The sequence below is a fragment of the Oryza sativa genome, chromosome 3 (genome assembly GCF_034140825.1).
Source record: "Oryza sativa Japonica Group chromosome 3, ASM3414082v1".
Taxonomy (NCBI): Eukaryota; Viridiplantae; Streptophyta; class Magnoliopsida; order Poales; family Poaceae; genus Oryza; species Oryza sativa.
This window is the reverse complement of record NC_089037.1, coordinates 7,746,119-7,768,661: the sequence shown is the minus strand read 5'-3', so window position 1 is coordinate 7,768,661 and position 22,543 is coordinate 7,746,119. Positions and strand designations below refer to the sequence as shown.

The 22,543-nt window shown below is 50.6% G+C and overlaps 4 protein-coding genes across 4 annotated transcripts; 2 read left to right on the top strand and 2 right to left on the bottom strand.

The window, feature by feature from the left end:
• Window positions 1-8,434: 8,434 nt before the first annotated feature.
• On the top strand, window positions 8,435-11,322 carry LOC4332239 (glucan endo-1,3-beta-glucosidase 10). The gene is made up of 2 exons (XM_015774482.3): window positions 8,435-9,800; window positions 11,041-11,322. Exons 1-2 carry the CDS (start codon window positions 8,574-8,576, stop codon window positions 11,104-11,106), a joined length of 1,293 nt encoding a protein of 430 aa, XP_015629968.1. The 5' UTR covers window positions 8,435-8,573; the 3' UTR covers window positions 11,107-11,322.
• A 179-nt stretch (window positions 11,323-11,501) lies between these two features.
• Window positions 11,502-14,235, bottom strand: LOC136355535 (putative glycine-rich cell wall structural protein 1). Its single transcript, XM_066308227.1, has 3 exons — window positions 14,160-14,235; window positions 12,541-12,999; window positions 11,502-11,572 (listed from the first exon to the last, which is right to left on the bottom strand). The coding sequence occupies exons 1-3, from the start codon at window positions 14,233-14,235 to the stop codon at window positions 11,502-11,504; spliced, it is 606 nt and encodes a 201-aa protein (XP_066164324.1).
• Window positions 14,236-19,476: 5,241 nt separating this feature from the next.
• LOC107280278 (uncharacterized) lies at window positions 19,477-21,046 on the top strand. The gene is made up of 5 exons (XM_026023617.2): window positions 19,477-19,754; window positions 19,852-19,987; window positions 20,080-20,185; window positions 20,309-20,354; window positions 20,478-21,046. The coding sequence occupies exons 1-5, from the start codon at window positions 19,596-19,598 to the stop codon at window positions 20,733-20,735; spliced, it is 705 nt and encodes a 234-aa protein (XP_025879402.1). The 5' UTR covers window positions 19,477-19,595; the 3' UTR covers window positions 20,736-21,046.
• On the bottom strand, window positions 20,795-22,051 carry LOC4332237 (26.7 kDa heat shock protein, chloroplastic-like). The gene has a single exon (NM_001402123.1). It carries the CDS (start codon window positions 21,932-21,934, stop codon window positions 21,212-21,214), a length of 723 nt encoding a protein of 240 aa, NP_001389052.1. The 5' UTR covers window positions 21,935-22,051; the 3' UTR covers window positions 20,795-21,211.
• Window positions 22,052-22,543: the final 492 nt, after the last annotated feature.

Sequence of the window (22,543 nt, the reverse complement as noted above, 5' to 3'; positions counted from 1 at the left end):
CTTCTATTACGCCATTCATGCATGTCGCTTTGTTAGCTCGTTCGCACGAACTACAGTGCGTACTTGAAATTAGCGGTTTAACCTTTTACTATGTCACAGGACTCACGTACGCGTACAACCATACACTGTAGCCATCACTAGAGATGTGTCAGTACTCATCAGGAACAGGGGACGTTAGCTGGGGGTATTAGGGCAAGTTTTATAGTAGAGGTAGATGTCACATCTAATTTAGATCATGTCATCTTCTCATTAATTAAGAGGCAACGCATACAACATATCACATCTAATACACAAACCCCAATATTAGTCTACTCTCACATCATCTTGCACTTTTCTTGAAGATTGTGTAGAGGTTGCCTCTTGCATGAGGGGTGGCTCATTCTCTCTCTCCTAACTTCTCTCCTCCACCTCATCATCTAATCTTATGTGACAAATTTAGGGGCAATGTGTAGAGGCTCGTAGTACTTGCCCTTAGCTGCGACCGCCTCTTTCTACTGAACATCGTCCTGTCGTTTTTTTTTCCTTCCACAGAGCCCGGATTGTGTTGTGTCGGTGATTGCTCGTCTGTGTGGTTGGATCGGTCGACAGTCGGTAGATCGATCGATCAACTGGTCTCTCCAACCCCCTAGCTATAGCTCTCCGTCCTGCGTCGGAACGCCATGCCGATGCGTGATTTGCCGAGTTGCCATGCGTGTGTACGGCCAGGCCAGGCCACGCCACGCGGCTGCACCGTCACGCTGTCTCCATCTCGTTCGTTTCACCGTGGAGCTTGCAGACGGAGACGAGGGGCCCGGCCGGCCGGTCGCCGGTGGCACGCACGCGCGAGCCTGTTGCTAGGCTACATGTTTGTCGTTGCGTGCGACAGGATAGCTGTGTACACGTACGGTGCTCGCAGTCTCATGCAGCGTGGAGTGCACAACATCCTTTGTGTCTCGCACACCGTTCTGTTTTTTCAATGTGGGATGATACTGGCAATTAGCGCCATCATTGCGTGTTTGAGTTGATGTAAGCCATGTGCTATCTGGCCTCTGGGTCGCTGACTCCGTGTGATTTCGTCCATTAAAATGTGCGTATTCAGGCTCCAGATTTAGACTGTATGTGGGGTCAGCTGATGGTGTGTTCGTAAAATTTTTAAAGTATACGGACGTACATTTGAAGTATTAAATGTAGACTAATAATGAAACAAATTACAGATTTCGCATCATATAAACGGTGCGTGACAAATTTGTTAAGTTTAATTAATTCGTCATTAGCAAATGTTTAATGTAGTATCACATTGTCAAATCATGGCGTAATTAGGCTCAAAAGATTCGTCTCGCAATTTACATGCAAATTGTGTAATTGGGTTTTTTCCCCACATTTAATTACTTATACATGTGTCAAAATATTTGGTGTAACGTTTTTAGCCAAAATTTTTTGGATATAAACAATTCCAGACTTTAGTGATCAACCCATGCTTGCGATGTTCAATACTTGATGGGGTATTATTTTTCCCTGAAAACAGCCGAGCTTCAATATATATTTTCAAATGAATCAGTAAGCAAACCGATCAGCTTCAGTTTGTTTGCCGCGGTGTTGACCTACTAGCTAGATAGAATGATTAGAGATTGAAGGGAATCAGCAGCAGCCTTCAAGATTAATCAGGAATATTTGTTCTTGAACGGCAAGATGACGAATCTTCGGTTGTTGAAGGAACCGCTGTCAGACTGAAAACAAGCAGATAAGCCTACTCAATAACAAAGCATCCCCTCTCTCGTCCTGCATGCCTAAAAGAATGGCGCAAACGTCACAAACCGAGCTCTTTCAAGACTGGTACTTGCCAACTAATGCCTGACATGAACTTAGACTAGTCACTTGATGTGTTCGTTTCAACTAAAATTAAAGCATTTCTTAAAGACTCTTTTAGCACAAATAGAATATAATCTTTTGTACTTTCACTGTTGCGTCAGTACCCTGTACCTGTAAGTTGCGACATCAGTGTATCAGCCGAATAATACGCAGAACTAATTCCAAAGAGGATGTTCTCGTTTTTGTATGCTGATGACCCCAGCTGTGCCGAATGATCAGTGTCCCTAATCAAGCGGTTGGTTATGAACAGAAATTAGTAAAGTACCAACATCAGGCTTAAGCTTAACATCCATGCTTTATACTAGCACTGTTTGTGTAGTACAATATGATAATCAGAGTGATGTGTGGTCGCTGAGCGACCGTCATAGATGTAGATGTAGCCTCTATTGAACGACTGGCAGTTAGTCCTACTACCTGTAGTAGCTTAGTACTACTACATTTAGTAGCAGTATTGCATCGTTTTAACTGATGGTTACAACCCCTGGCACGGTCGTCGGCAGATTTAAACTGTTGGTCTGCATCGTGTCCTCCTCCTTTCGATCGAACGAACTGTGGTCGCACAGTCTGAGCTGTGCGAATTTGGATTTTAGGGCCATTCATATGCACGATTCAGCTCGTGCTGCTTGCACGGCGACGGACAGGGCACTGAATTTGATGTCCTCGCAGGTCGCTTCGTGCTAGATTCTAGGAGTAGTAGCGCTGTGCGATGCTGGTTGATGATTGACAGGAGAGCGACTCCCACCTGCAAAATCAATTAATGCGCCACCGTAATTGGATTATTGGATCATATGATTGCATGATATGAGCTGTATTAGCGTGGAATGAGACCAACCATGGATACATGATACGTCGTTTTAAGACCTAATACAAGAATTTGACAACGATTTAAGCGGTTGTTTAAGCTCAGCGGATGGGTACAACATAATAGATACACCTATAATCTAACGATCGTGCCAGTAGAAAGGTACTGGCCAAGGCATTAACTTGACGAGTGACGCTCTGGTGCTCTCTACTTAAAGTATTCTACTATAAATAGAATTAATCTCGACCCTTTATTTTAAAGGGTACATTAGTAATCTTTTAATACAGATTAGGGGTAATTTTGGTATGGGATATTTCTCTGTCTCATCGCTCGCATCAGGTACGATTGCTACTCCTAAAAAAAAGGGTTATTGCTACTCCCGTCAGCGGCGGCGCGGTCGGCGGCGCTGCCAGCGTTGATTGAAGGGGAAAATCGTTTCGCTCTGCTTGCACACATCGGACGTCCCTCGACGCGAAGGAAGCGGACGTGGTGACCGCGGCCGACGTGCCCTACCAGCGCCTTGCTGCGTGCGCGACCTGTACATGTCCGTCATCTCCAATCTCCAGGAGAAAGACCACTCCTCCGTGGTGCACGTGCGTTGATTTGTGTGGCTCTCTACCATGGAATTTGGGGCTTTTTCTTTCACATTCTGGCATTCTGCCTACTGAAATCTGTACCGGGCAACCAACCAGCAATGGTTGATTTTTTTTTTCTGGTGCTTTGTTGTACAGCCACAAACCCATGTTGTTTTGGACAGATGTGCTAGCCAAGCTTCTGAAGCTTTTTAGGATTGGTATTTGTAAATGGGTGATACATGGAAATTGTATGAGTAGGTTTGGCTCGAAAAGCACTTGCTTTCCTGATAGCATTATAATTTAGGACACCAAAATTGTGTTTGGGACATGAGAGAGTAGGATTCATCAAGAAAGGAAAATAAATTCAGGTTAGGGTAGTTATCCCCAACAGAACATATTTGCAGCCATGTACAAACATGGCATGATGCACCAGTTTCCCTTTGATGATCTGTTCTGTCAATCATTTCAGTTCTTCAACGACCAAACCTTGTTCATTGTAGGGGAACTTGAGTTCAGGTGTTGGCACCTAACTTGGCAAATCTCTAGCACTTGTCTTACTACCAACTGCATCTGCAGGAAACAATATATAAATGTGCAGGCCTAATAGGCTGCGTGTGGTCGTCGCCGCTGGAATTGATCCCAACTCCAGCGGCGCCGGCGGGCTTGGATTCCAGGTGATGCTGCGCCGCCGCCCTCCTCGACTTCTCCTCTTTCTTCGCCTGCAGCACCCTGGTGACCTCGTCGACGGTGATGAGGCGGTACGGCTGGCCAAGGAGCAGCGTGTCCCGCGGCTTGAGCAGCTTCACCCGCGTCACCTGCACCGTGCCCGTGCTGTGCCTCTCAGCCCGCGCCGGCGGTGGCGGCGGTGGCCGCATCTCCTCGGCGACACGGAGGGTGACGAGCGCGATGTAGTGGCCCGGGTTGGCGCAGGGAGAGGGTGAGTTAGATACTGATAAACTACGATAATACCCCTACGTGAATTATTATCCTGGACGAATATACTCTTCCAAATTTCTACTACTACTAACTTTGGTGGAAGTAGAACTAAATCTCAACCCTCCAACTAAATATGATCAACGGCTCAGATTGCTTTCTACTCCAGGTAGAAAGCACTAGAGCGGGACTCTTAACTTGAACAATACTCCCTCCATTCCAAAATATAAGGCACAACCACTCTTAACCCAAAGACGAAATAATTATTATCATCTTGTAGTTTGGATCATCCTAATAAATATAATGCATGCATCCAATAGGATTAGATAGCATGAGAGTGGAGGATTTAAAAAAGTAATAATTTAATGGAGAAGATATCATAATTAATTGTATGTTTGTATGTATGCCTTATATTATGGAACATCTAAGAAAAGTGGTTGTGACTTATATTATGGAATGGAGGGAGTATAAGCGATAGGTTAGATATGCAATTTTCAGACCCAGTATCACAACAAAGAATGAAGGATAAACCAGTAAAAGAATTAGTTTCTTCCTAAGGAAGCCCCTTGATCTTACTATTGGGCACTTGGTGAGTGTGGGGGCAGATGGACATCTAGGAGAGCGATGTTACATATCGTCGCTGATATGTTCGTCATCGACCAATGGCTCAACAATATCGCGTGAGGCCTAGATTACCCACTAATTGTTGTTCACAAATCACAGGTATCAATAATTAAGAACGAGTCTGAAACGAAGATTCGTAGGGATTCGTTTCTAATGTGTTTGGATTATACCTTCTCACTAGTCAATATGTAGTCAAATTACATATGAGAGTCAAAATATAGGGAAGAGGAGATTAGTCTATTGACTTGATGCTAGAAATTTACGTACTTCATCCGTTTCAAAATGTAAGTCATTTTAGTATTTTTTACATTTATATATAGATATTAATAAATCTAGATAGATATATAAGTCTAGATTTATTAACATCAATATAAATATAGAAAATGCTAAAATAACTTATATTGTGAAACGGATGGAGTAGGACGCAAAGATGAGCCGACGGCAATCGGCGGAGGGCCGAGGGCCAGACAAAGAGAAGTTAGAAAGATTACGTTTAATTAAGAATTACTAAGATACCCCTGTTTATCATTTGTATACCTAAATTAATCTTAAAATAAAATAACTGGTGGATGTTTAGTAAGGGGAAGGTACATGGAATACTACCCAAGCACACCATAAAACGTCTTGACAGACACATGTACCTTTTTTTTATCAAACGATACGCACAGGTAATTTAAATATGTGAATTGTATGGTTTTCTTTTTTTAAAAAAGAACATGTATGGAGAAAAGGGTTGTTGAGAAACGTATATGTTTTTTGGTGAGAAAAAAAATGCATAATGCTCCCACCATTTTATATCGGGAATGCTAGGAAACGGGATACCGTCCCCCAACGGGATAGCTCCTCCTCCACAACGTGATTCCTGCTCACTCGCTGCCGTCGTCATCCCCCGCCACTGCCGCGCCCGTCCCCCGTCGCCTCTGCCGTCGCCGCCACCGCCGCACCCGTCCGCCGCCGCCGCGCCTATCCCCCGCCGCCGCCGCCGCGCTCGTCCCTCGCTGCCGCCGCAGCGCCCGTCCCCGCTACCGCCGCCATCGCCGCGCCTGCCGTCGCCGCGCCTGTCCCTTGACGTCACCGTCCTCGTCTACAAGGGACGGCTGCAGGGGGCCGACCACACGTGTCGAGGTGCTCCTCCCCCAACGGGATGCCCAACTATATCTAATAGGAATCACCTGATACCTGATAGGTATCATCCGATACCTCGCAAGTATTACGCGATACATGGTAGAAATCGTCTGATACTTGACAAGTATCACATGATACCTCGCGAGTATCACGCGATACGTAGTAGAAATCGTCTGATACCTGACAGGTTTCACATGATACCTCGCGAGTATCACGCGATACGTGGTAGAAATCGCATGATACCTGATAAGTATCACATGATACTTGCAAGTATCTCCTGAAACATGTGTAGAATCATCTGATACCTGATAAGTATCGCACCTGATACCTGATAGGTATCACAGCTGATACCTACTTCGGATCATCCTGTTGTGTTGAATCGTCTGATACCTGATAGGTATCACACTTGATACCTACTCAGGATCATCCCGTTCGAAAACGGGATTCCGTTATAAAGCAGACCCTTTTATATTATAAGTCATTTCACTTTTTTATACAAACTTAGAAAAATATAGTACATAGTAGTATTTTAACACAAAATAAACATATTATCAAAATATTCAATGTTAGATTTAATGAAACTGATTTAATATTTTAGATATTGCTAAATTTTACAATAAGCTTGATCGAACTTAATAAAATTTGACTTAAAAAGAAGATCAAATGACTTGTAATATATTGGACTGAAGCTATTGTTTCCTCTCTTTTTTTTCCCCTGGAGACAGAGACAGGAACTACGGAGGGCTCAAGGTTCCAACGGTTGAAAAAGCAAACTCTTGGGCCTTTTGCCGTTCGTTTTGTCAGGGCATGGGACCGGTTGTCATCCCTCGATGTGGTAATAAGTTCACTTTTGGTCCCTCAATTTGACGCCAAGTATGAGATTCATCCCTTAACCTAAATATCAGATATAATGTATCATTCAACTCCTAAATCCAATGTAAACTTGGTTCCAGGGTGCTTTAATTTGGATGGCGGTTTTAGCTGATGTGGCTAGTTTGACTGGGTCATCGTCCTACGTGATGTTGACGTGGCACTTGCAACCATAAAAAACAGTAGGATTCAGGTGTCAATGAGTGCTAGTTACAAATAAAATAATTAAGTCCCACCTTCTTTTTCTTTTCTTTTATTTTCTTTTCCTTCCCTCGATGTGTGCTGTACCTGAAAATTCTCGCATAACAACCCGTACAACTACATCCAGCCCAATTTGTAAGCTAAGCCATCTTATAGCCCAATAAGGTGTGATCCAACAACATCATTATTGTTTCATTTTTCAACCAATAAGATGGCCAATAAGAGAATGCGTCACATCGCAAAGACCTCCATGAAGAACACTCCCTCACAATGTCAACACCACATTGCTTCTTACTTCCCAATAACTCTCTCATCTTTATCTCTCTATAATGAGCTGAGCAGAGCTCTCTCCTCTTCATCTCTCTAGGATGAGCTAAGCAGGGCGGTCATGGGGTGAGCTAGGGAAAGGGGGAAAGCGTGGTGTCACAGCTACGTGTGTAGATCGGAGCACGAGGCGAGGCAAGGCAAGCTCAAAAGCATAGGGAAATCCAGGCCATGGCCGCCACCACCACCACCTATAGCTTTCGCCATGTGAGGCCAGTATAGCTATCTCTCTGCTTCTTTGCCCGCCCTCGCCGTGGCGGTGGTAGCTTCAATGACCATTATGTGGAGGCTCTCCGTGCCGTTCCAGGGGGAGTGCTTCTACCAGATGTCGCGCGTGCTGTAGTCTGCATCACTATCATCCTAGCTCGTGCAGCATGGGCCCTCGCTAGAGTCGGCGTCCGTCGACCACCGTCCTCCTCATCTTCTATCACCGGCCTTCTCCTCACCACTCACCACCTGGTGAGATGGAAACAAGTGGAGGAAGAGAGGGATAGGTGAAGAGACCCTGACATATGGGGCTCACGCTGACTCCGCGTTATTGACTCGGGTCAAATTGTCACGTTGGATAAAACAACCTGCTATACTGCTACGGGACCTACATTGCACTGGTTTTGATGGTTAATGGACATGTTGTATCTGGTATTTCGGTTCAAGAACAAATTGAACTCGCTGTCAAGTTAAGGGACCTAAAATGAACTTAATCCTTCTGGTCTCGACCATACGGGCTGCTTGCTTATGGGCCCCCATCCCACAGACCAAAAGACACTCTCTTGCCTCGTGGGCCTTCCTTGCTCAGGCTCATCCTGTCCCGTCCTGTAGCCGTTACAAGTTGGTCCGCAAATTGCGTATTTCAAGCGGTTTCTGATTTGCCTTTCGAGATGACATCGCATGGGCCACAACGCCGGGACCATGCCAATTCATTCACGCAACGTCTCGCCTCAGAAAATAATGCCGTTTATGGCGTCCGCCGTCCATCGGGTTCGACCCCGTAACAGACTGCTACTAGCAGCGCTAAATTGCCGTATGCGAGTAGCAACAAACACCCGTGTGATTTTGCCCCGTTGTCTCACTGACTTGTGGGTCCGGTTTTGAGAGAGTTCTTCGTGTCCGTAACAAATATACTGTTGCACGCAGAGTAGAACTTCGAAGTACAGTCACTTCTGCCCCCCGAGTGATAAGCTCCACAGCCTCCAGGTGCAGGAGGTAACTTGATCAGATCACCTCCTCCCAAATCAACCCACACCCGTGCAATCCACTCCGCTGCTCCTCGGATGGCGCCGCCCAGCTGCTTGCTCCGCGTTGGCTGGCTACCAGCGGCTCTGTGCGCGCTCGCGCTCGCGCTGGCGCCCGCCTCGGACGCCACGTCGGCGTCGCTGGTGGGCATCAACTACGGCCGCGTGGGGAGCAACCTCCCGCCGCCGCAGGCCGTGCTGCCGCTGCTCGAGGGCCTCGGCATTGGCCGCGTGCGGCTCTACGACGCCGACCCTGCTGTGCTGCACGCCTTCGCCAAGACCGGGGTCGAGCTCTTCGTCGGCGTGCCCGACCAGTCCCTGGCCGGGCTCGCTGACCCGGGTGGCGCGGATTCGTGGCTCAGGTCCAACGTCATGCCCTTCCTGCCGGACACAAAGATCGCCGCGCTCACCGTCGGCAACGAGGTGCTCACGGGCAACAACTCCGCTGTCACGCGCGCTCTTCTCCCGGCGATGCAGTCCCTGCACGGCGCGCTCGCCAAGCTCGGCCTCGACAAGCAGATCGCCGTCACCACGGCGCACAACCTCGGCGTGCTCGGCACGTCCTATCCGCCCTCGTCGGGTGCCTTCCGCAGGGACCTCCTCCCGTACATCTGCCCCATCCTCGACTACCACGCGAGGACCGGCTCGCCGTTCCTGGTGAACGCCTACCCTTACTTCGCCTACTCCGGCGACCCCAAGGGCATCCATCTGGAGTACGCGCTGCTCGAGGCGGGCTACGCCGGCGTCCCGGACCCAAACTCCGGGCTGCGCTACCCAAACCTCCTCGTCGCGCAGGTGGACGCCGTCTACCACGCCATCGCGGCGGCGAACACCGCGGCGGCTCAGGTGGTCGAGGTGCGGATCTCCGAGACCGGGTGGCCCTCCTCCGGGGACCCGGGCGAGACGGCCGCGACGCCGCAGAACGCCGCGAGGTACAACAGCAACGCGATGCGGCTGGTGGCGGAGGGGAAGGGCACGCCGCTGAAGCCCACGGTGGCGATGCGCGCGTACGTGTTCGCGCTGTTCAACGAGAACTTGAAGCCCGGGCTGGCGTCCGAGCGCAACTACGGCCTCTTCAAGCCCGACGGCACGCCGGTGTACGAGCTCTCCTACAAGCTCCCGCGCGACAACTCCACGTTCGGTGGCGCCGGCAACTCCGGTTGGAGATTCCCCGGAGGTGGTGGCGGCAATGTCAGCGGCGGTTACGACAACAACGGAGTTAACAGCGGCTACTACGACATCTCGGCGGCATCGCCGGATTCCGCGGTGAGATCTACTCTTCCTCCATCTCGCTTGTTCGTGCCTGCATTGCATGGTTCAGGCATTGACTTGCCGGTAGTATTGTTTCTGAAAAGGAGATGACACTTAATTTGGTGATCGCATCATGTGAGCGCATGCTCGTAGGTTGACCATGGTCTGCACGGGAATTAGATGACGCGATTAGAAAATTCGATGCAAAATTAACATCAGCATCAGTTGTCACGCAGATGCAGATTCCGCGAATCGGCCAAGGGAATCATGCTGGTTCTTGTCTGAAAGTTCAGTATGACATTTCCATCACTATCAATCTGATTCGCTCATGCTCTGAAGTAGAGTACTCCAGTACTCACAGTTGCTTTGATCGACTGAGATAGGGCTGATAACCCGTGGAGAAATGAACAAAGTAATTAAAATCCTCCACCTATCCTAAAATATAAGCATTTTTGGACTCTAACACGGTCTCCGAGATACTAATCTGACCAACAATATATATATATATATATATATATATATATATATATATATATATATATATATATATATATATATATATATATATATATATATATATATATATATATATATATATATATATATATATATATATATATATATATAAGTAAGAGGTTTTAAATCAAAATAGTTGCATATTATGATAATTTGTTTAATGATAAATCTAGTAACATCAATTTACATGATTGATTTTTTTTATTAAGGGTCAAAGTTGAAAATATTTGATTTGTCACTATGCTAAAAATATTTATATTTTGAAACAGAGGGAGTGGTTTATAGGTAAATCTAATTAGCAATTTAAATATAAGTTTGGAAAATAAAGTATGGTGGAAAAACCCAAAATCAACTATCATTAAGTTTCAAGACTCGAATGTGAAGCTTAAGCTGCTTTCTTGGATTAAGGACGTAATAATGCTGCTATGAACTTGGTTAACTTTCACCTGTCTACTTCTTAAGGTAGGAGCTGTTGGGTGATTCGAGAACCCGGCACAATATCCAGAAATTTCACTGCAGTACTCAATAATACTTGCCACTAGGAAATACTGTTCCTACAAAGTTGGATATAGGATGCAGGGCTACTAGGAATGATGAAATTTTCCTTCGTGGGGCACAGGGGCAGCTGGCAGTGTTTCGCATCGCGACTGTTCTATTTGTTGTTTTCTCGATGAAACTATGTTCCATGTGCTGCTTCTTATGAGGTGTTTCTCGTTCGTTTGTGCTTTTGATTGAAAAGGGTCCGTGTAGATGGTCACAAGCGGCAGTGGCAGGAGCAATGGCTGTCCTGGTGGTAGCAGCGTGAGATCGTCAAGTGGTGTCAACTCTCGTCTTGATGGAAGAAAGTTGGGGTAGGTAGATAAAAAATGAAATGGAACGGCATGCAGGATGCTCCGGGGCCATGGTATTGATTGCCATGACTTGTGGTGCCCCAGTGTTTGTTGTGTTCGCTGAGACCACAATGTGGGGAAGCTAATGAGTAATTTGGCATCAGCTAAGCTATGGTTTGCATCTACTTCCATTGTTTCTTGCAATTAAAACAGTAGGATGGGGTGTTGGGGTCGTTCCCATTTGGTCCTACCTCCGGTGTCTTCATTAGTTCCGACAGGTTGCGAGCACAAGAATCTCAATAGTATCACTTTGCACACACATCAGTGACTGATATTCATCGCCTTTTGGTGCTGGGGCCTCCTATTTTTCTCATTCGGTCATGGTGCACTTGATCAAAGGGACTTTCAGGTGGTAGAGCCGGTTGACCTGCTGCTGGAGCGCTGTTCACAGGTAAGAAAGCGAAAGCTGAAAATAGCGCAAAGGTTCGTGCACGGTCGAGGGATCCGCCGAAGTCTTGGCGAACCCACAGCCTATCTCGGCGCAGTGAAAAGCCCATATGTATTCTCCCGGCTCGTATAAGCTCTATTTTGGACTTTGCAACAAGGAAAAAGTTCACTCTAGGCCACTCATCTAAGCGTAGAGTTTGGATCGCGTCACTTAACCACAAAACCGATACAATATATTTCTCATCTTCCAAAATCAGTGTAAATATAGTCCCAAAGTGGTTTGGATGGTTTTGACTGACGTGACACCCATATGACGCTTTGACTTAGTCTTTATCTAATGTGGTATCGACATGGCACTTACATGGCTTAACAATTAGAAAAAGTAAATAAAAATAGTGGGATCCACAAGTTAGTAGAAAGAAAATAAATCATATGCTCACATATCTTTTGGCTTCTCTTCGCCATACTCCACCTCCTTCCGACGCCTCGGCTTCTCCTCCTCCGCTCTGCTTCGGCAGGCACTACTACAGATATGGTTTTTCCATACGGCTGAGAACCATCCTTCCACGCGGTTGTGCCAACCGCACAACCGCATGGACGAAATCGTCTGTAAAAATCACCCTTTTTGCATGCGGCCGGCGCAACCGATTTTCGCATGCGGTTGCTTATACCGGCCGCATGCGAAAATAAATTGAGCAAACAAAAAAAATAAAATCGAAAAAACCCCAAACCAAACCCTAGCCCGCCACCGGAGCGCCGCATCCACGCCGCACGCCGTCGCCGGCGGCGGATCCATCGCTCCCGCCACCCCCCGCCGTCGCCGGCGCCGGATCCGTCGGCGGCGGCACCGGATCCGTCACCCCCACCGCTCGGCGTCGTCGTCGGCGGCGGATCCGTCGCCCCAGTCGCCCAGCGTCGTCGTCGGCAGCGGATCCATCGCCCCCGCCACCCATCGTCGTCACCGGTGCCGGATCCGTCGGCGGCGGCATCGGATCCGTCGCCCCCGCCGCGGCCGTCGTCGTTGTCGGCCGCCGAGCCGAGGTTGCCAAGCCGCCGTCGTGACCCCGCTACGAGCCCGCCGCCGCCGTAGCCGCTCCCGCCGCCCGCCGTCGCTGCTCCCACCGCGGCCGTCGTCGTCGGCGGCGGATCCGTCGCCCCCGCCGCCCAGCGTCCTCGCCGGCGGCGGATCCATCGCCCCCGCCACCCATCGTCGTCACCGGTGCCGGATCCGTCGCCCCCGCCGCGGCCGTCGTCGTTGTCGGCCGCCGAGCCGCCGCCGCCGCCGTAGCCGCTCCCGCTGCCCGCCGTCGCCGCTCCCACCGCGGCCGTCGTCGTTGTCGGTCGCCGAGCCGAGGAAGCCGAGCCGCCGCCGCCCGCCGCCCGCTGCTCGACGCCGCCTACCGCCCGCTGCTCGGCGCCTCCTCGTTGGCCACACGCAAAGGAGAGAAAGAGAGAGAGGAAGAGAAAGAGAGTGAGAGAGGAAGAGAAAGAAAAAGAGAGGGGTGAGGATATCAGAGAGAGGAGAGAGAGAGAGGAGAGGAGGGGAGATGAAAATTTTTGAAGTGGTGAGGAGGGAAAAAACTGTTGATATTTTTGCATGTGAACCACTTAAGAAGCCGCATGCAAAAATCGGCTCCTTGGTCCGCATGTAAAAATAATCATTAAAAAATTAATTAAAAATGTGAGAACTTCGAATCAAATTTTATGGTCTTAAATAAACTCATATGAAAAAGTTGCCAAAAATAAAGTTGTAGAAGTCATTGAGATCTACCAATTTTCTTTTGGTCATCTCTCCATCCGAGTTTGATTGAACTATATAAAATTTGAATTTTAAAATATAAGAAATTCAAATAGTTTTTTAGGTAGTAAATGATTTCGGTCATCTAAAATTGGAGACAGACTGAAATTTCAGAAGGTCCAAAATAATAGAAGCCAAGTCTCTAATAAGTTATAGATAAAAGTACACATAAAAATCACAAATCGACTCTCACTATCATGGATCACAAATTAAACCATGTTGGAGGCTAAAATTAGGTCAAATTTTGATTCAATTGGATTGTTTGGACCTTAATGGACCTAGTGGACCAAAATTCGATTTGTTCGGTCTATTCGGTTAACCAAAGGTACCAACCAAATTGACCGAACAAATTCGGTTTCAATAGTTGAGACCAAATTTTCCAGTCTCGATCCTAGTCTTTTTTTCGGTTTTTTCTACCCGCACCTACAACTATATATGCGTGCAACTCAGCTTAGCCGTCAGCTCGCCATCGTGCCCGCTACTAACAGATCAACCAGAAAGCAGTCTATATCAGGGGATAGGGGCGGAGCTTCCACGGGCGCGCGTGCCTCCTTGTCCAGTTTTTCCTCGTCGCGGCGGATGCGCTATGGGTGGTGCCGACGGGCTTGATTGGGCAAGGCCTTGAGTTCTTGGTGTACGTAGATGGATTGGCCAGTGTCAGTTGGAAGCTTAGAGCCCCTCGGTGGCATATTTGACTGTGGCCGCCGGATGAGTGCGGGAGCGTGAGCGCGACATGGTGGATGCCGGATAAGTGCGGGGATGACGGTGGCGAGAAGAGCCTACCTGCCACTGCCAGTGCCCGGCAGGGAGAAGGGCTGTGTCCGGCGGGAAAGGAGCGGTCGGGGAGCGCCACTGCCATCGTGGCAAGTGGCCACCAAGATCAGTGTTTAGGGCAGAAAAATAACATCTTAGATCTCTAACAAATACATATATGTGCGGGCGAATCTTAAAAGATCGTAAATACAAATTTCCAATATAATATATATGTATGCGTGCTCCATAATCTGTCATTGGACAGATCTAACTTGTGCGATGTGGTCTCCTGGTTCCTGGGGCCTCGAGAAGCTCCCAGTTAATTACCTCCGCAGGTCTAGGCCTATAAGAGAACCTCCGATTAAGCTACTTGTGGTCGTCTCGTCGTCTTCGCTTCGCGTTCTCCATGCATGGTTGTGATGATGATGATGTAGATGTGTGTGTGTGAGCGCCGGCAGCGATCTACAGCCTCGTCGGTCCGTGCGCCGGTGTTGGTAGCGTGGCCTTCGTATCGGCTTCGCCCGCCCTCCATCGTCTAGCCTCGTTGGTCTTGAACAACGTGTCGATGTAGATTGTTGGTGAAGACATACATAGAGTTGCGTAGCTCGAACGACTTGACGTCACAGCAATTGCGTCGAGATTAGATTAGAGAAGAATCAGGAATTGTTGGAGATGATCAGCACGTGTAATAGCTGGATTTAATCACAGCTAACACCCAGTTGAAAAGGACAAGAACGAACATGACTTGTTGCATGGCACTATAGCACTTTGATGATGTGTCGTCTTCCGATTGGCTGGCCATGTGGCCACCATAATTAGCTTAATTAGCATGCTTGCATTTGCTAACTTGCTATCTCCCTATCGTCCTCCCTCCTGTTTCTGCCGCCACGCCGCCGTGCGACGTGTGTATGTAAGGCCGACGGTCGTCCGTCGTCCTTCGGGTGCTGCCGTCACGCGTCGGTCGCCGATTGCCGATCCGATCATGAGATGTGAGACCGCCGGCCGCCGGTCGCCGATCTGATCTGTAACAGGCCGACGATATTTGTTGACGCAGATCGATGGTCGTCGTCGCCTACACGGAGTGCCGCCAGCCACCGGTCGCCGATAGCCGTCGTCGCCTACACGAAGTGTCGCCGGCCGCCGGTCGCCGATCTAATCTGTAACTGGGCGATATTTGTTGACGCAGATCGATAGCCGCTGCTATCATCCGGCGCCATAACACCAGCGCACACCGACGCGGCCGCACGAGTGTACTCCTCCATACTCTAGTTGATGCCTCTCCAAGCATGCGTATGTACGTGCTGCATATAAAATAAGAAAGAAACTGATCTTAATTAATTTTTACCTTGGAAAACCATCGATTCCATCTCCCTCCTCGTGCTCCCCTGCCGGACGCCGGTTCGTCTGAAGCTGCTCGCCACTGCCGGTGTGCTCCGGCCGCGCGCGCGCTGTTGCTCCGGTGCTGGATGATGGATGTGTTGATGACGAGGGATGGCTGCGTCGAGAATGGATGATTGCGTCGAGGATGGATGGCTGCGTTGTGTGTTGATCGATGGGCAGATGCGTTGATGATGGATGGCTTGTGGATACTGGATGCGTTGGTAATGAATGTGTAGATGAGTTCGTGAATGACCCCTGGCTGCCGAGGGGTAGACGTCTTATATAGGCGTCTGAGGTCGGTGCTCACCGCATCCGCGCGCCGTTTCCTCCGCGTCAAGTTCGCTGCAAATAAGGCTTGATCGATCAGTTTGTTATCTGTTTATATCCTTATTTGATTTTATCTCTTAGCTTCTCCCAGCGTCAAACATCTGAGCATCGGGGAGATGGAGGCCCAGCCGCCCGCGCGTGCGCAGCTGGGTGGCGATTCCTTCATCATTATTTCTGTAGATAAGAAACAATCAATAGAGATAAACTTGATTTGTAATTCGCTTTGTTTCTCTGTTACTGGGCCACAGTCCGGTGATAAGCGCCTTGCCAGTGCTCGCGCGAAGTAACTAACTCGATCAAGTTTGTTATAGAGATAAAATCAATTGGTTTGTTGGTTATCTCTTAATTCATCTGGTTTTATCTCTTCCGCATATTAACTTCTGAAATCTTGGCGAGATAGAGGTCTAGCCACCCGCGCGTAGGCAGCTATCATCTTCGGCCATGGGCCGAGCCCATGATTAATCAGATATGCATATAGGTTGCTTAATCACCTAGGCATGCACACACATACGGCCGTCTACTGTAGTACATGCATGCATGCACGTGATTGCCTCACCAGCCAATCTTCACACGGCTAGTTATTGGTTAATTATACATGCACATATACTAATCCAAGTATATATATCCCTGAGTGCATGTGCATGCATGTATTTGCGTGTATATATATGGCCAAGCATTGCGTAGAAATGATAAGCTAACCAACTTATAAACTTGCTTGTTTGCTTTGTCCATCATGAGTAAATCTTGCGTACACATATAATCACCAAAATACCATCAAACAATCAGATAGGTAGAAAGATATAAAGGGACTGACATGTGGGGCTCACATAGGTCCCATGCTAAAACTAGTCAGAATATCGCCCTGTGATCTCATCCAGTATTATAAGTTAAGAGATGTGTTATCTTTGGTAATAGTTTTTTTTTTGAAACTAAACCGGCAGGCAGAGGCTGCCAATTATATTTTCAATAAGCAGGAGTAAAAACCCAGATGGGTTACAAGAAAAAAAACAAAGGACGCTATTGTTGCCGGCCGAAAAGTTCACAGCACGCACAACTCAACGCTACAACCCACTCAAAATAGACCATCGATGGAGTGGCCAAGCTTGCGCAAAAGTGACGTAGCAGCTCCGACCTTCACTTGAAAGCATGTCATTGTTGCCAAGCTTGCCAAAGCAAAGCAACTTCGATTTCACGGCAAACTTGTGTCGTCGTTGCCAAGCTCATCGCAGAAACAACCAAGCAGCTCCGACTTCCCATGGAGAACATTAGCCAAAGCCACCGTATCACCGCTTCCTACTTGTTGTTGGCACCAACACACCTAGAAAGAGATTGCAACGTGTTATTGTTGACGAGCTTCATCGCACCCCATCAACAAAGCAGCTCCAACTCCACCTAGCAGAATCAAACAAGGCCGTTGGCCGCCTACTACAAAGCAAGAAGCAGATCCAACAAGGCAAATGCCTCGCCGAACATTCCCGGCCTATTAAGCGTCGGTGTGAAGGTAGAAGCCCTGGAGCTAACGCCAATTCCACGATCGGGCATGTACATGAAAGGTTCTCCAAATGGCACTCCCAACAGAGACGCGAGGTGAATCGCCGTTGCCGCTTGCCCAGAAATCGGGGCAAGGTTTTCACCCGGAGCACAATGGTAAAAGAAGAAGAGGGAACACATCGTAACGATGCCTCAAAGGAGGGGAACGGCGCCGAAGGCGTTGCCATCGTCAAGCTGGCCATAAGACACGGCAAGTCTTTCGCCTACAGTTCCCTATCCTCTCCTACACACCGAACCAAATCGCACACGATCGTCGAAGAATGCCGCACTGCCCCGATTCACCGACCTTCCTACGAGGTGACGACCGAGCACCCCGGAGCTCCCCGCGGGCACAACCTCACTGACGGGCGCAGCCAACCACCTCCACCATCAACATTGGGCGCCGGCGCCGCAAAGCCGCCTCGGCTCCTCGCACGATGCCACCACCACCAAGCACGCCGGCGGCATTCGTCAGCTGCCAGCCTCACCGCTGGCAAGCCGTGTCGTCACCCGCATCTCCCGCACCACTAGGGATGGCAATTTCCCCCGCGGGGACCCGCCCCTACAGGGGCGGGGGCGGGTGATATTTCTGCCCCGCGGGAATGCGGGGCCGGGGCCCCGCATTTGGTCGGGTACAGGACAGGGGAAACATTCCACCCATGGGTGACCCATGGGGCCCCGGGGGTATATTAAACCTCTCAAAATATAATCCATTGTAGGCCCAAAAAGCCCATCCTAATTAAATACTCTGGAATCCGGGGTATATAAGAAAAAAAAATCCTAACCCTACCTTATCCTCCCCCCACGTCGCACTGCTTCCCGACTCTGGATCTCACGGAGTCACGGTTTCTCTCGCCGCTCTCCCTCCTCAGTCACAGCCGCCGCCACTCGCCAGTCTCCCTCTCCCCTCCGGTCGACCTCTCCCCGGTGCCCTCCCCTCCTCTGCTCTCCCCTTCGGTCGACCTCTCCCCGGTGCCCTCCCCTCCCCTCCTCTCCTCTCCCCTCCGGTCAACCTCTCCCCAGTGCCCTCCCCTCCTCTTCCCTCTGGTATCCACCCGGCGCAGAGGTGCGGCGGCGATGGTGCAAAGGAGACGGTGGGGCGGCGCAGAGGCCGCAACACAGAGGAGGCGATGGCGCAGAGGAGTAGGCAGCGCGCAGGCTTGGGTTCACGGCGAACGGAGCTGTGTAGGCGCCATGTGAGAAGAGGATTCACACAGAGAAATATTTGTGTTCTTGCTATGTTCTTACTGAATTTCGATGGTCCTATCCAAGTATTCGTGCTTTTTTGATGATGTGTGAAGTATGTACAATATTTATTCTTGCTGAATAGCGATTATCTTGTATCTTTTTTTTTTGCTGATTGGATGGAGTGGCTACACATTGCGGGCCCTGGTCGCGTTGGGGTCCCCGCAGGGGGCGGGGGCGGGGGATGGTTTGGCCCCGCATCTTCACTCGGGGGCGGGGGTGGGTGGAGAGGTCGGGGGTCAGGGGCGGGGCCGTTCTAGTCCAACCCTCCCCCGACCCGCCCCGTTGCCATCCCTACGCACCACCTGCCGCCGCTGTCGTCGCGCGCTACCCGCCGCCGTCGCCCGCTCCGTCGTCGGCACCGGCCAGATCCGGCGGTGACGGGCCGGAACCAGCCGTGGAGGAGCCAAATCCAGCGGCAACGGCGCCAGATCCGCAGCCACGCGCCGCGCCGCCGCCGGCCCTCCCAACACGCCGTACCGCCTCCTCGCGCCGGAGATGGGCTGTCGCCGGGGTTGTGGCCCCGCTGCCGCCATCCCGACGTGCCGCGCGGTTTCTGGCGGCACACTCCGGCGGCGGCGAGGCGGGGGAGAGGAGGGAAGGGTGGCGGCAGCCAAGGGTTAGGGTTTCGCCCCCGGTCGCCCGCGTGTGGACGACAGGGGGCACCCAGTTCACCAGCCTGTACTCGACCCCAATCTTTTCTGGTAATAGTACTGTTCAAGGAAGCAATTCAAAATTCGATGTCAAGAGATCTAAAATAAACTTATTCCATGCAACAAGGTCATCTCTGGAGCTTCAACGTGGCCCAGCCCGACTCATTCACAACGCATCCGCGTTCGTGACAATCACGTCCATGCCTTTGCCTTTGCCGTCGTGGGATCCATCTCGCGTCCTCGCGCAAAATACCGCATAAAAACACGGACGACGTCGGTCGTGGCTTAGCCAGCCCGCCCCCCGTACGCCGCAGTTCCCTCCCGTCGATCGATGGACGGCGACACGACGTTCACGAAGCTGTTCGTGGGGGGCCTGCCGTGGGAGACCAGGGGCGACGCGGTGCGGCGCCACTTCGAGCAGTTCGGCGAGATCGTCGAGGCCGTTGTCATCGCCGACAAGCACACCGGCCGCTCCAAGGGCTACGGTTTTGTACGCCTCGCCCATCTCCGATTCTCCTTGCTCCTCCTCCTGCAGATAGCAGCTGGCCTCCGTTTAAACTTATTCCGGCGCATGTCTGTTTCGGCAGGTGACGTTCAGGGACCCCGACGGCGCGGCGCGGGCGCTGCAGGACCCGACGCCGGTGATCGACGGGAGAAGGGCCAACTGCAACCTGGCGGCGTTCGGCGCGGCGCGGCGCGTGCACCCTGTCGCGGCGCCGTTTGGTGCAGTTTGATTTCTCCTTTTTGTCAGCCGGATTTCCCCATCACAATAAAACCGGATTTTTCGCTGATATCCTATTGTGCTGTTGTTTCAGGGATGGCCAGATTGAGGCCCGCAATGATCGCGTCGTCTTCGTCGTACCAGGGCTCTGCTCCTTCCTACTTCCCCCAAGTTCTGTACGCCTACCCTTACTGCTATGGGTAAGCACTCCAAATCCGAAACAGCAGATTACAGATATTCGTAATCCATGTTCAGTTCTGCGCTGTAAATTGTCACATTTTAATTTGAAGGAAATCCGTTCCCCTGATATTCTACTTCTGCAGATACCATGGAGGATATTCTCCGGAAATAACGCACCAAGCGCACATGGTTGGAATATTTCCTTCTCGAATTTTTCTTTTACTACAACTAAATGTTTGTCAACGGCACGTCCTTAATTTTGTCATGGACAAATTCAGTATTTGACCGTGGCAACGAATGATTTTTAACCAGGGCTACTATGGTGGATACGGTGTATCTGCAGCACAGGCACAGCAGCAGCAAGCACAACTGCACGCGTACTATGCGGCTGCTAGGCCGGCCGGAGCTTACCAGTTTCAGGCGGCCGGTGAACAGACGCGGAGCGCTCTTGCCCCAACAGTACAGTATTTGCAGATGTGCGAAAAGTCAGGAATGACGACGGCTGGAAGCGTCTCAGCCGTTGAATCAGGTGCTTCCGAAGGATCGTCTGATCAGCGGCCCGCGTCATGACAATTTTCCTGATCCGAGCAACAAGCCAATAATTCCCCACGGTACATTCATCCGAGCAATTCTCCATGACTAACTTCTTGAGATATTTTATCTGTCACTTATAAGACGACATTGTAAGTACAATTTGTCCAATAAGGCGCATTCTAAGTCCACAACAGCTAACTAGCTAAGCTCAGTGTCTCAGCCTTGGTAACTGCTGGTTCTGTTCAAAGATTCATAGACAATCACAGCTATTTCTGTCTACAATTTTCCTCATGGAGAAACGCCAGAACTACAGCAATTTGGATGTAGGCATGAGGTGATGAAGCAACCAAACCTTTTATCTCATACTAGCATTATTCCATTCATTCGCTCGTTCGCTGAGTAATTACAACCTCTAGTACACGACTTTTTCAAACCTCACACTGCTTAAACCCTCACGCTCACAGGCTCACATCCTCCAGAGTGATCGTTCAGTAGTAGTAGCAGCGATTCGTCTACTGGACCTGCACGTCGATGACCTTGCGCTCCACCTCCGTCTTGGGCACGGTGACGAGCAGCACGCCGTTCTTGAGCTCGGCGCGGACCTTGCTCTTGTCGCACTCGTCGGGGAGCGCGAGCCGCATGTCGTAGGAGCTCACGCTGCGCTCCTTCCACCACCCGTCGCCGGAGCCCTCCGCGCCCTCGCCCTCCTCCTTCTTGTGCTCCCCGCGGATGACGAGCGCGTCGTCCTCCACCATCACCTTCACCTCCTCCCGCGACAGGCCCGGCATGTCGAACCGCATCCTCACCTCCTTGTCGTCCTCCATGACGTCCCACGGCATCCGCACCTCCCCCGTCGCCAGCGACCTCCGCGGCGTGGCGGGGAACCCCAGCGCGACGTCGTCGAAAATCCGGTCCATCGTGTCCAGCATCTGCCGCATCGTCCGCATCGGCGACATCGGGTCCACGAGGCCGAACGGGGAGATGCCGTCCAACGCCGACGAGCGGCGCGGGCGGCGCTGCACGGCGTTCCCCTGCTGGTTCCCGCCGTCCTGGTTGACGTGGACATCGACGGCGGTGTTGTCCCTGTTCTCCTGCGCCGCGGAGGCCACGGCGAGCTGGCGGGCCCTCCCCGAGGACGGGAGCCCGACCGTCGGCCTCGCCCTCCTCCAGGCGGCGCGGATGGGGAGGCGCGCCGCTGGCGAGACACGGCTGACGAGAGCGAATGGAGCAGCCATTGCACTACAGAGTAGAGAGGAAATCAGAGTTTGAGAACCTAAAAGCAGTGAGCTGGAGATCGTCGGAGAGGTCGCGAGTGCTCTAATTATCGTCGCTTGATTGCTTGCTTCAATTGCGGGGAACAGGCGAGTGCGCGGCGCCATTTTATAGCTCACGCCACGGGCGGTGTGGAAGGGTGGGGAAAGGTGGCGAAGCTTCGGGACAGCGTGCGCCGCCGTTGGTTTGTTCGAGCTTCGCGACGACGCCGCGGGGTTCTCCGCTCTTGTCGCGTTTTCCTGAACATTCCCGTCCGCTTTGAGAGTCCGAGGTGTCTGGGCCTGGTGGGCCGTGCGGACTGTGAGTATCGATTGGTTCGGATGTTGGTGCCATGTTTACAGAGAGGAATAAGTTTACTTTTGGTCCCTCAAACCGAAAATTCAAAACAGCCCATCCCCCAATTTATAAAACCAGTTGAAACGAGATTCCTCAATAGTGGCTCTGTTCGGAGGGACTTGCTGCTGCAGCCGCTGTGGCTGCGGCAATTCAAACCGGCTGCCAGCTGCAGCCATTCACAACTGCTGCAGCCGCAGCTGACCAGTCATTGCCCGTTGCGGCAGCTAGTGCAGCCA

What these genes read in the sequence shown, in the direction of transcription:
- LOC4332239 (XM_015774482.3), top strand. Translation starts at nt 8,574, where the DNA reads ATGGCGCCGCCCAGCTGCTTGCTCCGCGTTGGCTGGCTACCAGCGGCT. An exon ending in CGGCATCGCCGGATTCCGCG is followed by an intron (nt 9,801 to 11,040) that starts GTGAGATCTACT and finishes TTGATTGAAAAG; the next exon opens with GGTCCGTGTAGATGGTCACA.
- LOC136355535 (XM_066308227.1), bottom strand. Translation starts at nt 14,235, where the DNA reads ATGGCAGTGGCGCTCCCCGACCGCTCCTTTCCCGCCGGACACAGCCCT. An exon ending in CCGGGCACTGGCAGTGGCAG is followed by an intron (nt 13,000 to 14,159) that starts GTAGGCTCTTCT and finishes GTGGCCAACGAG; the next exon opens with GAGGCGCCGAGCAGCGGGCG. An exon ending in CGCCGACGGATCCGGCACCG is followed by an intron (nt 11,573 to 12,540) that starts GTGACGACGATG and finishes ACCTGTGAACAG; the next exon opens with CGCTCCAGCAGCAGGTCAAC.
- LOC107280278 (XM_026023617.2), top strand. Translation starts at nt 19,596, where the DNA reads ATGGACGGCGACACGACGTTCACGAAGCTGTTCGTGGGGGGCCTGCCG. An exon ending in CCCTGTCGCGGCGCCGTTTG is followed by an intron (nt 19,988 to 20,079) that starts GTGCAGTTTGAT and finishes CTGTTGTTTCAG; the next exon opens with GGATGGCCAGATTGAGGCCC. An exon ending in TAACGCACCAAGCGCACATG is followed by an intron (nt 20,355 to 20,477) that starts GTTGGAATATTT and finishes ATTTTTAACCAG; the next exon opens with GGCTACTATGGTGGATACGG.
- LOC4332237 (NM_001402123.1), bottom strand. Translation starts at nt 21,934, where the DNA reads ATGGCTGCTCCATTCGCTCTCGTCAGCCGTGTCTCGCCAGCGGCGCGC.